The following is a 13846-nucleotide window of genomic DNA, read 5'->3' as shown; positions in this document are numbered from 1 at the left end:
CACGTTGCTGTCCAATTTTCCCAACACTATTTGTTGAAGAGACTGTCTTTTTTCCATTGGATATTCTTTCCTGCTTTGTCGAAGATTAACTGACCATATAGTTGTAGGTTCATCTTGGGGCTCTCTATTCTGTTCCATTGATCTATGTGTCTGTTTTTGTGCCAGTACCATACTCTCTTGATCACTACAACTTTGTAAGATAACTTCAAGTCTAGAATCGTGATGCCTCCAACTTTGCTTTTCTTTTTGAAAGTTGCTTTGGCTATTTGGGGTCTTTTGTGGTTCCATACGAATTTGAGGACTGTTTGTTCTAGCTCTGTGAAAAATGCTGTTAGTATTTTATAGGGATTGCATTAAATGTGTAGATTGCTTTGGGTAGCATAGACATTTTAACAATATTCATTCTTCTGATCCATGAACATGGAATGTTTTTCAATTTATTTGTTTCATCTTCATTTTCTTTCATCAGTGTTTTATAGTTTTCACGGAGTACAGGTCTTTTACCTCTTTGGTTAGGTTTATTCCTAAGTATCTCATGGTTTCTGGTGCAATCGTAAATGGGATTGATTTCTCTATGTCTCTTTCTGCTGCTTCATTATTGGTGTATGGAATGCAACAGATTTCTGTATATTAATTTTTGCATCCTGCTAATTTACTGAATTCATGTATCAATTCTAACAATTTTTGGTGGAGTCTTTTGGATTTTCTATATGAAGTATCATGTCATCTGCAAAGAGTGATAGTTTTACTTCTTCCTTGTCAACTTGGATGCATTTCTTTTCATTGTGTGACTGCTATGGCTAGGAATCCAATATTGTGATGTTGTATTTCTTTTATTTTTTGAAAGATTTTGTTTGTTTGTTTGAGAAAGAGAGCATGCAAGTGGGGGAAGGGGCAGAGGGGGAGGGAGAGGGAGAGAATCTCAAGCAGACTCCACGCTGAGCATGGAACCCCTTGCAGGGCTCAATTTCAAGACTCTAAGATCACGACTTGAGCCAAAACCAAGAGTCAGAAGCTTAACCAACTGAGCCACCCAGGTGCCCCGCTGTTGTATTTCTTAACCTGAATCATAAATATCTAGGCATCAGTCTTATTATTTTTATTTAAGCTATACATACATGTTTTAGAAGTTATTCAATATATATTGGTCTCATTATTTAAACATATATATATTTTATAAATTACCTAATATATTCATGATATTTTCTGCAACAGAAAAAAGAAAAAGTAGGAATTTAGCTTCTAATCCAAGAAATTTCAAAAGGCTTTGGTCGTCTAAAGATGTAACTGACAAGAATTAAATAGAAAAGAGGGAATGTTTCCCAATTTGTTTCATGAGGACACTATTACCTTGATGATAAACCCTAAGAAGGACATTATAAAAAAAGGAAATTAGTCTAATCTCATTCATGAACATAGATGCAAATGTTAAAAATATAATTTTAATACAAAAAAATCCAGTAGTATAGAAAAAAGATAATATATCATAAACAAGTTAGATTTATCCCAGGTATACAAGGATATTTTGACATTGACATTAGAAAACATAAATACAATTTAACTGATTAAAAGAGAAAAAACATTTGGCAAAATCCAACATCCATTTATGATTTTAAAGAAACTTAGAAAACTAGGAACAAAGTGGAATAATTTACTTAACCTGGTATAGCATATCTATATATTAAAAACATATATAAGTATATGCTCTTAACTATTAAATGCTAGAGGTGTAGCCTTTAAAGATCATGAACAAAACAAGGATGTACACCCTTGCCATTTATATCAGACATTGACTGGAGCTTCTAGCTAGCATAGTAGGTCAAGAAAACAAAATTAAAGAATAAGCACTAGGGATAAAAAATTGTTATTTGTAGGCATGAATGTTTAAATAAATTCTCCCAAATGATGCTACAGATAAATTATTATAAATATGAAAGTTTAACAAAAGGGGGAAATTCTAGAAGAGAAGGCCAGCAGGGGTAGCGTAGTTTTTGAATCTTCTCAAATCTCTACATAAAAAGAGTAGCTCAGTAGCAAACCCAAGAACCTATGGGCAACATTTACAACACAATCATGTGACAAGGCGTTTCTATGAACCCCAAAACATATACATAAGACCTTTAAGGTATCAGTGTATATATGTCAGAAAGCAACAGGCATAAAAGGGGCATCTGGGAGTGCCTGGGTGGCTTAGTTGGTTGAGCATCCAATTCTTCATTTCAACTCGAGTCATGATCTCAGGGTCCTGGGATTGAGCCCTAGGGGAGTTCTGCACTCAGCAGAGAGTCTGACTGGATTTCTCTCCCTCTGCCCCTACTCTCCCTGCTCGGACTCTCTAAATAAATAAATCTTAAAATAAACTGGGGGGGGCGGCATCTGAAGGACCTGAAAATAAGAAAACCCCAAAATAGCCAACAGGTAGTCATGGATGGGAAATTACAGCAGGCCAATTTGAGAAAAGCAGTTGAAACTGGGAGGTTTTGCTCATTCCAATAGCAAATGAGTACAAAAGATTCATGGTAAACATTAAAAGGACTGGAACAGTCTAACCACTGTGAATGCTCAAAACTGACCAACCAGGTTTCTAGTCCAAGGCACAGCCCCAGAAAATTTTAGAAAGCAACTCATATTTTTAAACACCAAATGAAAACATCAATAGTGGGAGTTCTGTGAAACTCAAGAAGCTCTCTAAACCAAATCTCCTATTTAAAAAATCAGGAAAAACAAACAATGAATCATGGAACAGTACACCAAAACAAATGATGTAATATATGGTGATTAACATAACAATAAAAATAAAAATAAATAAATAAAAAATAAAAAATCAGGAAAATTAATTCCATATAAAACTAAGCAACAGAAAACTATCAGTGCCAAATTCCAAAGTAGTTATAAGAAGAAAGAATAAGGAGCCGAATAACAACCCTAGACTCTGAAAACATGCAAGAAAAATACATGTGGAGTAAGTGAACACAGTGACAAGATGACTCACTGGGACCCATTTCGCTAGGAAGAAGGTGATCAGCTGGTGAAGCTCCAGGAGGGAAATCAGAGCAGTGGCTGTCACTGTCACTGTGAGCCAGATAAGTCAAGGTTCTGCAGCTGGAGCTGCTCTGTTTGGATGCAGAAGCCGTTATGAGGATCCAGTTGTGTACTATTAGGCAAGACATTAAAGAAATTTGCAATTTCCACTTCAAGATGGTGAGGAGGCTCCTGAACTCACCTCCTCCCATGTATGTACAGTACCTATGGTTATACAAAGAGCAATTCTCTCTAAAAGAAATCTAGAAATAAGCTGAGCAACTCCTACACATCATGCAAATTAGAAAATACCCACATCAAAACAAGGTGGAAAGGATGAGGCAAATACTATAAACCCCACCCCTGGCACAGTGCCCTACAGTTGGGACAGAACCCTCAACTCCCAGCATCTCCCTGAGAAAAAAAGGGTTAGACAACACATACGGCACCCCACCTTTCAAGACTCCCATCTGAGGACAGGCCCCCAAAACACCTATTTCTGAAAGCTAAGACAGCTTGTGCCCACAAGACCCACAAGGCTACAGAAAAATAAAAGTTTTTAACAGGTTTGCTCTGACTTACCATGCTATCTGCCCAGGGCTCAGCACAGAAGGAATAGTGCAAAAATAAGCTCATCTCCCAGTTATTCTCCAAAAGAGGCCCACTGCATTCTTTAAAAGCTGTTATCTGGAGGTCAGGCTCCTAATTTAGTATGCATCCAGGGGTTGACTGTAATCCTTCTTAGAGACCTGTGGAAGCCAGCAGACACTATCTCCTCCTCCCTCTAGCCCAATCCAAATCATCAGTATCTCCCTGGAAGGAGCTTATACAGACATCTGGCACCCCAGACTTTGTGACCATTGCCAAAGAGATGGGCCCTTAGACAGTTTAGCTGTCATAGCCAATGGGGTTTGGATTCACCAGTCCCACAGAACTTCAGCACACAAAGAATCAGTTCTTAATGGGTGCAGGAATGACTTCCACCCCAATGGCTATACCCCCAGGCCGGGCACAAAGGGAGCAGGCAAGAAAGCCCATCTCCTGGTTTCTCCATGGAAGGGCTCTAGCTACATACCTTCCCAGCAGCTGCCTGGAGGTTCAACTTCCAGTCAGCCTGAGTCTAGATGCTGAGATCTTCCTCTTGGGATACTGACAAATCTTGACACACTCTCAACAACTGGAAGCCACCAAGAAAAAAGGAAAGCAGCTTGCACAATCACAAAGGTTTAAGTGACACCCAAGAGCTTGGGCTGGGCTCATTGATGAGGTTCATTTCCTACATGAGACCACTTCATCAAGGCTAGGAAAGGTGACAGTTTCATCTAGTGCTCAGAAACCAATACAGAGAGTGAGGGTAAAGGAAGAAAGAGAACAGAACAGAGTAGCAAGATAAAACTCCAGAAACATTAAGTTCCAAACAAATAAATAAGAAAAACTCCAGAAACAGACCATAATGAAATAGAGATAAGTGATTTACCTACCTGATAAAGAATTCAAAATACTGAGGGGCGCCTGGGTGGCTCAGTCGGTTAAGTGTCTGCCTTTGGCTCAGATCATGATCCCGGGGTCCTGGGATCAAGCCTGCTGCGCAGGGATCCCGCTTCTCCCTCTCCCTCTGCCTCTCCCCCTGCCCCACTTGTGTTCTTGCTCACTCTTCTCTCTCTCTAATAAATAAATAATCTTAAAAAAGAAAAAAAATTCAAAATCATGGTCATAATGATGTGCATTGAGGTCAAGAAAGAAATTCGTAAACAAAATAAGAATTGCAACAAAGAGATACAAAATATAAGAAAGTACCAAACAGAAATCATAGAGCTAAAGAACACAATAACTGGACTGAATAATTCAAAAGCACTAGATGATGTGGAAGAAAGGATTGGCAAACTCAAAGACAGGGCAAAGGAATTCATCCAATCAGAAGAGCAAAAAGAAAAAAGAATGAAAAAGAGTGCAGATAGTTTAAAGGACTTATACAAAGTGAACCACCATATGCATTACAGGGGCACTAGACATTGACTTTTCTAAACAAATACCTAAAGCCCATGTCCCCCCCCCAAAAAAAATTAATGTACCACTAACACATAAATAAGATGAAGATTGTTTTGGTTGTGTTGGTTTTTGATTGATTGATTTATACATACATACATACATACATACATACATACATACATACCTTTCTCGAGGTTGTTGCTGAAGTTTTTCAAGTCTCACTACGGATGGCTGGTTGGATTGGGGCACTACAGCTGGCATCCCAACAGTAACATTCAGGTCTGGGGATAGGAATGCTGGATATTCTATTGGTTGTGGTGTAATAACATTTCTGCAAAATGGTTATAATGTTAAATATGGCAATCAAAACAAAAGCACACTTCTAAAATCAGTGGTCGCTATCACATTTGAATCATTCTCTCTTTTAGACTGTAAGTTCACCTGTCTACCTGAGACCATCAGAGGGTAGAGCTAGGAAAGAAGACAAAGGTCAAAAATCCTGACAGAAGTGCTCTATTGAATAATTTTACTACTAAGATGGGCAGCAGGGCTGGGAAAGGGGATAAGGACCTGAAATTCTAAAGAGAAGTAGAAAGTGTTTGAGCCCAGACCTCTCTCCCAATCTTTAGATACAAATCGTTATTCTATGGCCCAGTCAAGTTGACACGTGAAATTAATCATCACAAGTCCACCCACCCCTTGTCAACCTGGCACCCATAAGCATCTCTTTAAAACATATTTAATCTCCAAATGAGAACAATAACAGGTCATAATTCCACCTAACACGATATAACTATCCTGCATACAACCAAAAACTCACTAGCCCCTTCCCCAGAGAAGAATATAAAGTCTTTGGGTGATGTTTACTCATCTTAATATCCTGAAACTTAAGTAGTATGCTGTAAGTTTAACAATACTTAAATATTACAATATAAAGTCAATATACCTTTTGTTACATGATAAAGAAATATGAGAGGGAAGAAAATATATTTGCTATATAAATATATATTTTTTTCAGGTCACTTGGTAAATGGGCCAGAGTAGCACACCCAAATAAGGAGTAAGTTATCTCCAAAATCCAAAAAGGCCCACCGGGTGTTGTGCCTCTGTTTTGGTTGTAGGAGGGGCCAGATACAACTTATCCTTCACCTTAGCAGGATTATCTTGACAATCCCCATACCAGGGGATCCTCAAAATTTCAATGAGGTAGAAGACCCCTGAATTTTTGTCAGAAGTCTTCCCACGCTCTGACATGCAAATGTCCTATCAGAAGTCTAGATTAGTTGCTATTTCCTGTTCACTAGGTCCAGTAAGCATAATGGTCATCACTGTAATGGACCTGTGTAATATCTTGTATAAGGGAAAGGCAATCAAGATTCCTGTAAACTATAGGGCACCTGGGTGGCTCAGTTGGTTAAGAATCCAACTCTTAGTTTCATCTCAGGTCATGATCTCAGGGTCCTGGGATTGAGCCCTGTGTCGGGCTCTGTGCTCAGTGTGGAGTCTGCTTGGGACTTTCTCTCCCTCTCCCTCTGCTCCTCCCCCTGCTCATGCTCTCTCTTTAAAATGAATAAATCTTAAAAAAAAAAAAAAAGATTCCTGTGAACTAAATTAATGACATAGGGCTGGAGAAGTTGATATACCTGAGGTAAAACAGTGAAGGTGTCTCACTTGGCCTTACCAGCTGAAAGAAACTACTTCTGATGGTTTTTATATGAGGAAAATAGCATTTGCCAGATCAAGAGTTGCATACCAAGTACCAGAGGATGTGTTAATTTGCTCAAGCAATGAAACCACATTTGGTACAGTGGCTGCAACTGGAATCACTGCCTGGTTAAGCTTACAACAATCTACTATCACTCTCCAAGCTCTGTCTTATGCACAGGCCAAAATAAGTGAGCTAAATGGAGATATGATGGGCATCACCACCCCTGCATCTTTCAAGTCCTTGATAATGGCACTCATCTCTGCAATCCTCCCATGAATGTGGTATTGCTTTTGGCTTACAATTTTCTTAGGTGGAGGTAGCTCTCTAGTGGTTTCCATTTGGCCTTTCCCACCAGAATATCCCTTGGTCCACAGGTCAGGGAACCAATGTAGGGATTCATCTACTGCTAAGTGTGTTGATTCCAAATATGCAATCTGGAACTGGGGAAATAATCACAGGATGGGTTTAAAACTCCATTGATCACCTGTCCTCCATAAGTCCCTAGTCTGACTGGTGGACAACAGTGACGTTTGGATCTTCTGGAACTAGTGTCAGTTTAGAGCGAGTGTCCAGTAGTCTCTGAAAGGTCTGGTTATTTCCTTTTCCCTAATGCATAATTACCCTGGTAAAAGGCTCTCCTTCCCTTTTGGGAAAGCTGGGAGAAAGATTAACCTTAGAAATTTTTGACAGCATACTAGCGTCTCTCCTTAAGGGGACCAAGCCTCCCCTTCATTCGAAGGCTTTTGGGTCTGCAAACTGGCTCAAATCTGGGAATTGACTGAGGAGCTATGACTCTGTTTTTATCACCTAGAACTTTTCTGCTTATACAGATTAAGTAAGAATTGATGAGGCTTCTTATATATTTCTAGGAACATCATGATCAACTAGCCAATGCTATAGGTCTTCGTGAGTCAAACTATTCTACTGTCCGCTACAGTGACCACGGCCATCTTGCCTTAGGTGGTGGCGCCATCACTGGGCTCTGCCACTTCAGGATGCCACACTCCCATTGCATTTAGGTTTCCCAGTTCAGTGACTGCAGTTCCCACTGTAAGGTCTGCCTAATAGAGAAGAACAATCACAGAGCTCTTCAAGGGTGGGGCTCCCCTCACACATTTACTTCTCACAGTAATGGTGAAAGGTGTAAATGGTGAAAAGGTGCAAACTCCCAGGGTGAGTGAGTAGGTCTTAAAAACAAATCCAGACCAACATCACCATCTCTCTAACCCTTTGAACACCTTCCTTCTACATTAAACCAAGGCAGGTCTGGCACTTCCAATCCACCCAAGTGGGCATCTTTTGGTTCATGTTTCTGCAACCAAACAACCAAATCACGTCTTTTCTAACCCCCTAATCTGCAAAATTAAATGCAGAATCTCTGCTTAGTGAGCCCGTATCAATAAATTTGCTGTGACCCAACTTTATGTTCCTCCCACCATTATCCCACACCCTATGTGCTACAGTTCCTTACGTTTACCTCTAGGAAGGTTTTTATCTCATTTGTATTATAATCATTTCTTTTCGCAAGTTACCTTTGCACACTAAACCATGAGCTACCAGAGGGCAGGGACCAGGCCTCATTTATTTTAGTATTTGCAATAGCTTGGAGGTATAGCAGACACATTCAATGAATGTTTATTGAATCAATTAGTGAATAAAGAAATAATGATTGATAAACATAAAACATTCAAACTTTACTATTTCAACAAATGACCAATATCAAGTGGACAAAATTTATTTTTAATGATAATACCCAGTATTGGTGAGACTATAGGACAATAAGAGCTTCAGAACATAAATTCCCATCCTATACCTAATTCCCTCAATCCCAATTTCTCCATTTCTTATTCTGGGACAGCACTAGAGATTACATTTCCATCTCAGGTGCTCATTTCTCTTTAATCTATTTTTACTGTTGAAATTTTAAGACTGGTTGGTATATTTTAAGTTACTTTTGGTTTGCTAATGCCATTTATGAAACAGACTTTTTGCTGAAGATTTGGAAATAACAGAATGTGTGGGATAGAGGTAACACTACTATACTGTGGAAGAAAACGGCCAACTATTAGACACTTTGATCTTAAAAGTCCCTCACCTCTTTCTAGAAAGGGGTATCTCACTGGCCAACTTTCCTTATCAGCTTAACCCTGCCTTCCCTTCTTCAGCCATGAAGCCGGCACTCTCCTCTCTCCTTTATCTTCTCTCTAGGCCTCCTCACCTCCTCTCGCCAGGGCTATCCCCAGAAACCCCCAATTTCTCTCACCTTATTAAGCAAAACAATTCACTGCTCTCTTTCCCTTAGAGTCTAGCCCATTCTGGCTATGTCTTAAGACAACCAAAATGGTCCCTCAAATGGATTAAATGTTTTAAATGTCACATATTCTGATTGTGCAAATAAGACTTCAAACACTTACGTCACAGGATCTATTCTTTCTGGAGGTGGTGCAATATTCATAAACATGGATGGCTCAATAATTTTCTGAAGAGGTTTTAACTGAAGAAAATGGTAAGTATATTTTAACACTGCTTAGTTACAATTATAGTTCATTCTAATACTACTATGCTTCAGGACTACAGAATAGGCCTTAAATGCATATAAAAAGAAATGGAATTAAGAGAGGAAGAAAGAACTAACATTTTTTGAGCCCTAGATATCTGCCCGGAACCTTTATCTCTGTAAGATTATTTTTAATCCTCTCAATAATCCTATTGATGTAGATAACTGTGGCCATTTTACAGAAAATGCCGAGGATCGGTAATTTGTTCAAGGTTACCCAAAAGACATCAGAGCCAGGATTTGAATGCAGCTTTATCTGCACCCCCAGCATAGTATCCTTTTTACATTATCAAGACAGGTGAGACGGGGACTATATTACCGAAAAGTTCATAGACAAAATCAAGAACTTTTATTATATTTCCCACTCTTTTCCACACAATATCTCAGTTCCTTGTTTTTGGTAGACTCTACCTACATAAAACAATACTTGCCTAGTTTATCTGAAAAGGAGATATCCCCATAAGAATGTCATTATTACATGTTTTACTTATATTCAGACACAAAACCTACCTCTCAAGTTGGTGCTTATAAACTATGTCAGGAAAGGGACTCAACAGTTTCAAGTCCCATAAGGCCCAGTTCATAAGATTATGAATAAAAGAGGCAGAAGGACGGTGCCTGGGTGGCTCAGTCAGTTAAGTGACTGCCTTTGGCTCAGGTCATGATCCTGGAGTCCCGGGATCGAGTCCCACATCGGGCTCCTTGCTCTCCCTCTGACCCTTCCCCCTCTCATGTGCTCTCTCTCTCTCATTCTTGCTCTCTCAAATAAATAAAATCTTTAAAACAAACAAAAAAAAGAGGCAGAAGGAAAAGAAAGAAAAATCAAAGCAAAGAAGGAAAAAAGATGGAAAAAGATTGTGCCTCGTGGCTTTCTTCTGTGTTATTTACTTGATTCAAAATGCATTAAAAATCATTATGATATACCATAGGCAAAATTTTAGAACAACATTTTACCAGGGGCTGTTCAGTCAACATAATCAACATAATGGTAGGTTTATTTAATAAAAGTAATGTACCCACTCTGAATTCCTAATTAAAAAAACAACCAAGGCTATAAAAATTAGCAAAAAATGGAAATGAAAGCTTCTATGCCAAGTATAGGGGTCATATTCCCTATATAACAGCAGCACTGATGGGACTGAATTTATAAATGCCCCCGGGGGGTGAAAATACCCACGGGTATGAAGAGCTCTTTCAAACACTTAGAGAGAATATATGTTGGTACATTTCTAAAGCAATTCTTTGACAAAGTCATTGTTTTTGGACAATAATTTCCATTCTAGGAATCTGGCCTAAGGACATAATAAAAGGACAGGACACAGGTTAATATACAAAAATTTTCACTGGAACATGGATATATGTAATGAATTTAAAGGGGCAGGACAAACCTAGGAAGATAACTTCTTTGAACTCTTGATAAATCAAGGAGGGCTCACATAACACCAGACATCAAAATAACCACAGGGGTAAGGAGCATATGTTATCAGAGTAAAAAATGGAATGTGAATATAATCGATGACTCCATTTCCAATAAGCATTTTTAGATCTAAAAATCCACACTCCTTATATTATATACTTAAAATAATTTTGTTTTCAACCACATGAAAACACAGACACACAAAAGCAAGTTTTCTGATAAAGGCATTTTGAATAAAGGATTATTTTTAAATGTATATGCAAATAAAAATGGTAGTTTCATTTTTCCTTAGAATGGAGAAAAACAGCACTCTTAAAAATATTTTTTAAAAAATACATATTTTAAAATTTTTATCAAACTGGAAAGCATAGAGGCTCAGAAGAGATTTGACTGAAGAGTTGTAGAATAATTTTTAAAAGAGAAGAACTAACCTGATGTGAAAATCCGTAACCAAAGTTCCCGTAGGAGAACATAAATTCCACCTCCACCTTGCAGATAAGCTAAACACACAGCAAGTTTTATTGTTTGATCAGAAAGATATTTTAATGAAAAAGGGATAGCAAGTAATATTTTTATTTCACACATCTGTGTTAGAAAAACCAAAGCGTGAATCTCCTGATTAAAAAAAAATTCACACAAGGAACTGTTATATGGAGTTCCTGAAATGTTAAAAACTTTGTTAAAGGATATATAATATAGAAAATATCAATTTATAATAAATAGGATTACCCTGAGATACACATACATATGTGTGTGTATATGTGTATACATGCGTTTTTAAAGTATTTACTCACACTTCCCCTACCTCCACTTCCATTTTCAGATAAAATTTTTATTCAGATAAGCGATTTCATCTCTCTGAACCCCAGCTTGCTCAAATGAGAAATGAAGGAGGGTGTCAGAGGCTATGACCTCAAACGTCCATCATTCTCTCTTTTTTTTATAAAGTTCCTTGTCTCTGTTCTGGCTATTGGCGGCAGAGGTCTCTCTGAAGAGATCAATTAATCAAAATAATAATTTTAAGTATTTAAAAAGAAATTTAAGTGAGAACTGTAAACAACTCTTTAGAATCTCCTCCAAGAGAAAAATACTTCCTCAATTAAAGCTGCACAAAGCAGCCACGAGGGCATTTTTCCTCTCTTAGTCAATGATTTCAATTTTCCTGGTCATTGTTTAGCAGTAAGGTAGCAGCATTTAAAAAAAAAAAAAAGGTGCAGATGAAGATTTTGTGAGCAAATATTGTTCTGTTTAATACATTTCCTTTAATTTGAACAGTGACTGGTAGGGTAACAGAATAAAAACACTATCAGATATTAAAACAATATCAGAGTAAAGTTATATGCAAAGTTAAATGTATGCACAAAACTTTGGAAATTTCAGTAAAGTTCTTACCGTGCTTTTATTCAACATTTCAAATTCTTCAATAAAGCACCCTTTCTGGAAAAAAGTAATAAAATTCTCAAATACAGAGTCACTCATGTAGTCATCTGTATATAATCTAAACCATTTCATAAATTTTGAAAAATCAGGTAATGATTTTTAATGCACACGTTAACTTGATAGCTAAAATACAACTATACCAAACATTTGGAAGAAAAGAAAAATTCTAGGCTGTACCAAAAACAAATGTTAATATTTACGTTTTAGACAAAAATGTTCCTGCTAGTTGTAGTTGCCCTTTCTCCAAGTGTTAAAGGAACTGCCCCAGCTGTACTCCCTTTGTGGGGTTTAACATAAATGTGCATGAGTAGCTGACTCGTGGGAGAACCGAGGGCCTCTCTCATCTTTGGGGACCACTGGGATCTTCCTAACCAGGTAAACCCTGGGTATCCTTCCTTGGTCACCACCTCTGGGCATCTCTGCTGTGCGACCAGTCCTCCCAAATCATCCACCATCCTGGAGAATCAGGCTGAGTGAAAAAAACCCAACACTAAAAGATTACATACTACGTGATTCCATTTATATGATATCCTGGAAATGAGAGAATTACAGAAAGGAAGAACAGATTAGTGGTTGCCAAGGGTTAAGGAGGGGGCAGAGGCAGGAGGGAAGGAGATGTAGCTATAAAAGGCAACAACATGAGAAATCCTAGTGGAGGTGGCACGTTTGGTATATTGGTTGCAATATATTGGTTGCAATACAGTACGGTAGTTTTGAAAGATGTTACCATCAGCAGAAACTGAGTAAAGGATACAAAGGATCTTTCTGTATTATTTCTTTCAAGTGCATGTGAATCTACAATTATCTCAAAAGAAATTGTTGTTGTTGTTGTTGTTTAAAGGCCACGTGCCTGTTTATAGTGGGCCAAATTTATCCATGGGACCTATTCTCCGTTAGGCCTAAATAGAGTGGATACAAAGTGGATTCAAAAAATTTGTTATTGGGGCACCTGGGTGGCTCAGTCTGTTAAGCATCTGCCTTTAGCTCAGGTCACGATCCCAGGGTCCTGGGATCTAGCCCCGCATTGGGCTCCCTGATCGGCGGGGAGCCTGCTTCTCCCTCTGCCTGCCACTCCCCCGCTTGTTTGCGCACACTCTCTCTGACAAAATCTTAAAAAAAAATTATATTTGTGATTGTCTCATAGTTGTTTTCCTCTATTGTCTGATGTCCAGATGTTTAGATATTATTATACAGTCATCTCTCCAATGTAACATCCAGCTAATGAAACTGCATCAAAACTAAAACAAAAACAAAAACTCCAAAAAACACCAAACTCCTTATGGTTAGCTTTGTACTTCTGGGATCTGAGTTTTGACCAAAAGAGGGTAACTGAGGAATTCTAATAAGTAAAATGACAGAATTCTTAAGGTAGAAGAGCCTACAGAAGGATGCTGACAGATATTACACACAGACAGCATATCTTGAACACATCACAGCTAAAATCCTAAGACTTTTTGGGGAAATCCATAAATAACCAAAATTGCTTTCCCTGACGACTCTGTCCATTAAATAATAATGGTCTTTTTACCATATGATGTAGCAATTCATCAAAGACTCATAGAGAGGAATTCATAATGTAGACACTTTTTGCAGAAATGCACTGTAAGGTAGGTTCAAGAAAATTCACTGCAACAACGAGAATAGTAAAAAAACAGAAAACGATCCAAATAGCCATCTACAAATTTAAAGTTTTATTTATTTATTTTAGAGAGGG

The 13846-nt window shown here is 38.1% G+C and overlaps 1 protein-coding gene across 1 annotated transcript in view; it reads right to left on the bottom strand.

The window, feature by feature from the left end:
* The window catches only part of CATSPERT (catsper channel auxiliary subunit tau), a 145641-nt gene that overhangs the window by 90845 nt on the left and 40950 nt on the right, over nt 1–13846 (bottom strand). The window contains exons 6-9 of the mRNA XM_028121710.1: nt 12085–12129; nt 11124–11192; nt 9133–9212; nt 5195–5341 (exon numbers count right to left, since the gene is read on the bottom strand). Of these exons, the coding sequence (XP_027977511.1) occupies nt 5195–5341; nt 9133–9212; nt 11124–11192; nt 12085–12129 (341 nt within the window). The remainder of the gene's footprint in view (nt 1–5194; nt 5342–9132; nt 9213–11123; nt 11193–12084; nt 12130–13846) is intronic.

This window comes from Eumetopias jubatus, unplaced genomic scaffold (genome assembly GCF_037043125.1).
Source record: "Eumetopias jubatus isolate StellerSeaLion01/CBP00866 unplaced genomic scaffold, mEumJub1_p1.0 scaffold_3, whole genome shotgun sequence".
NCBI classification, from domain to species: Eukaryota; Metazoa; Chordata; class Mammalia; order Carnivora; family Otariidae; genus Eumetopias; species Eumetopias jubatus.
This window is presented reverse-complemented; position numbering and strand designations above follow the sequence as displayed.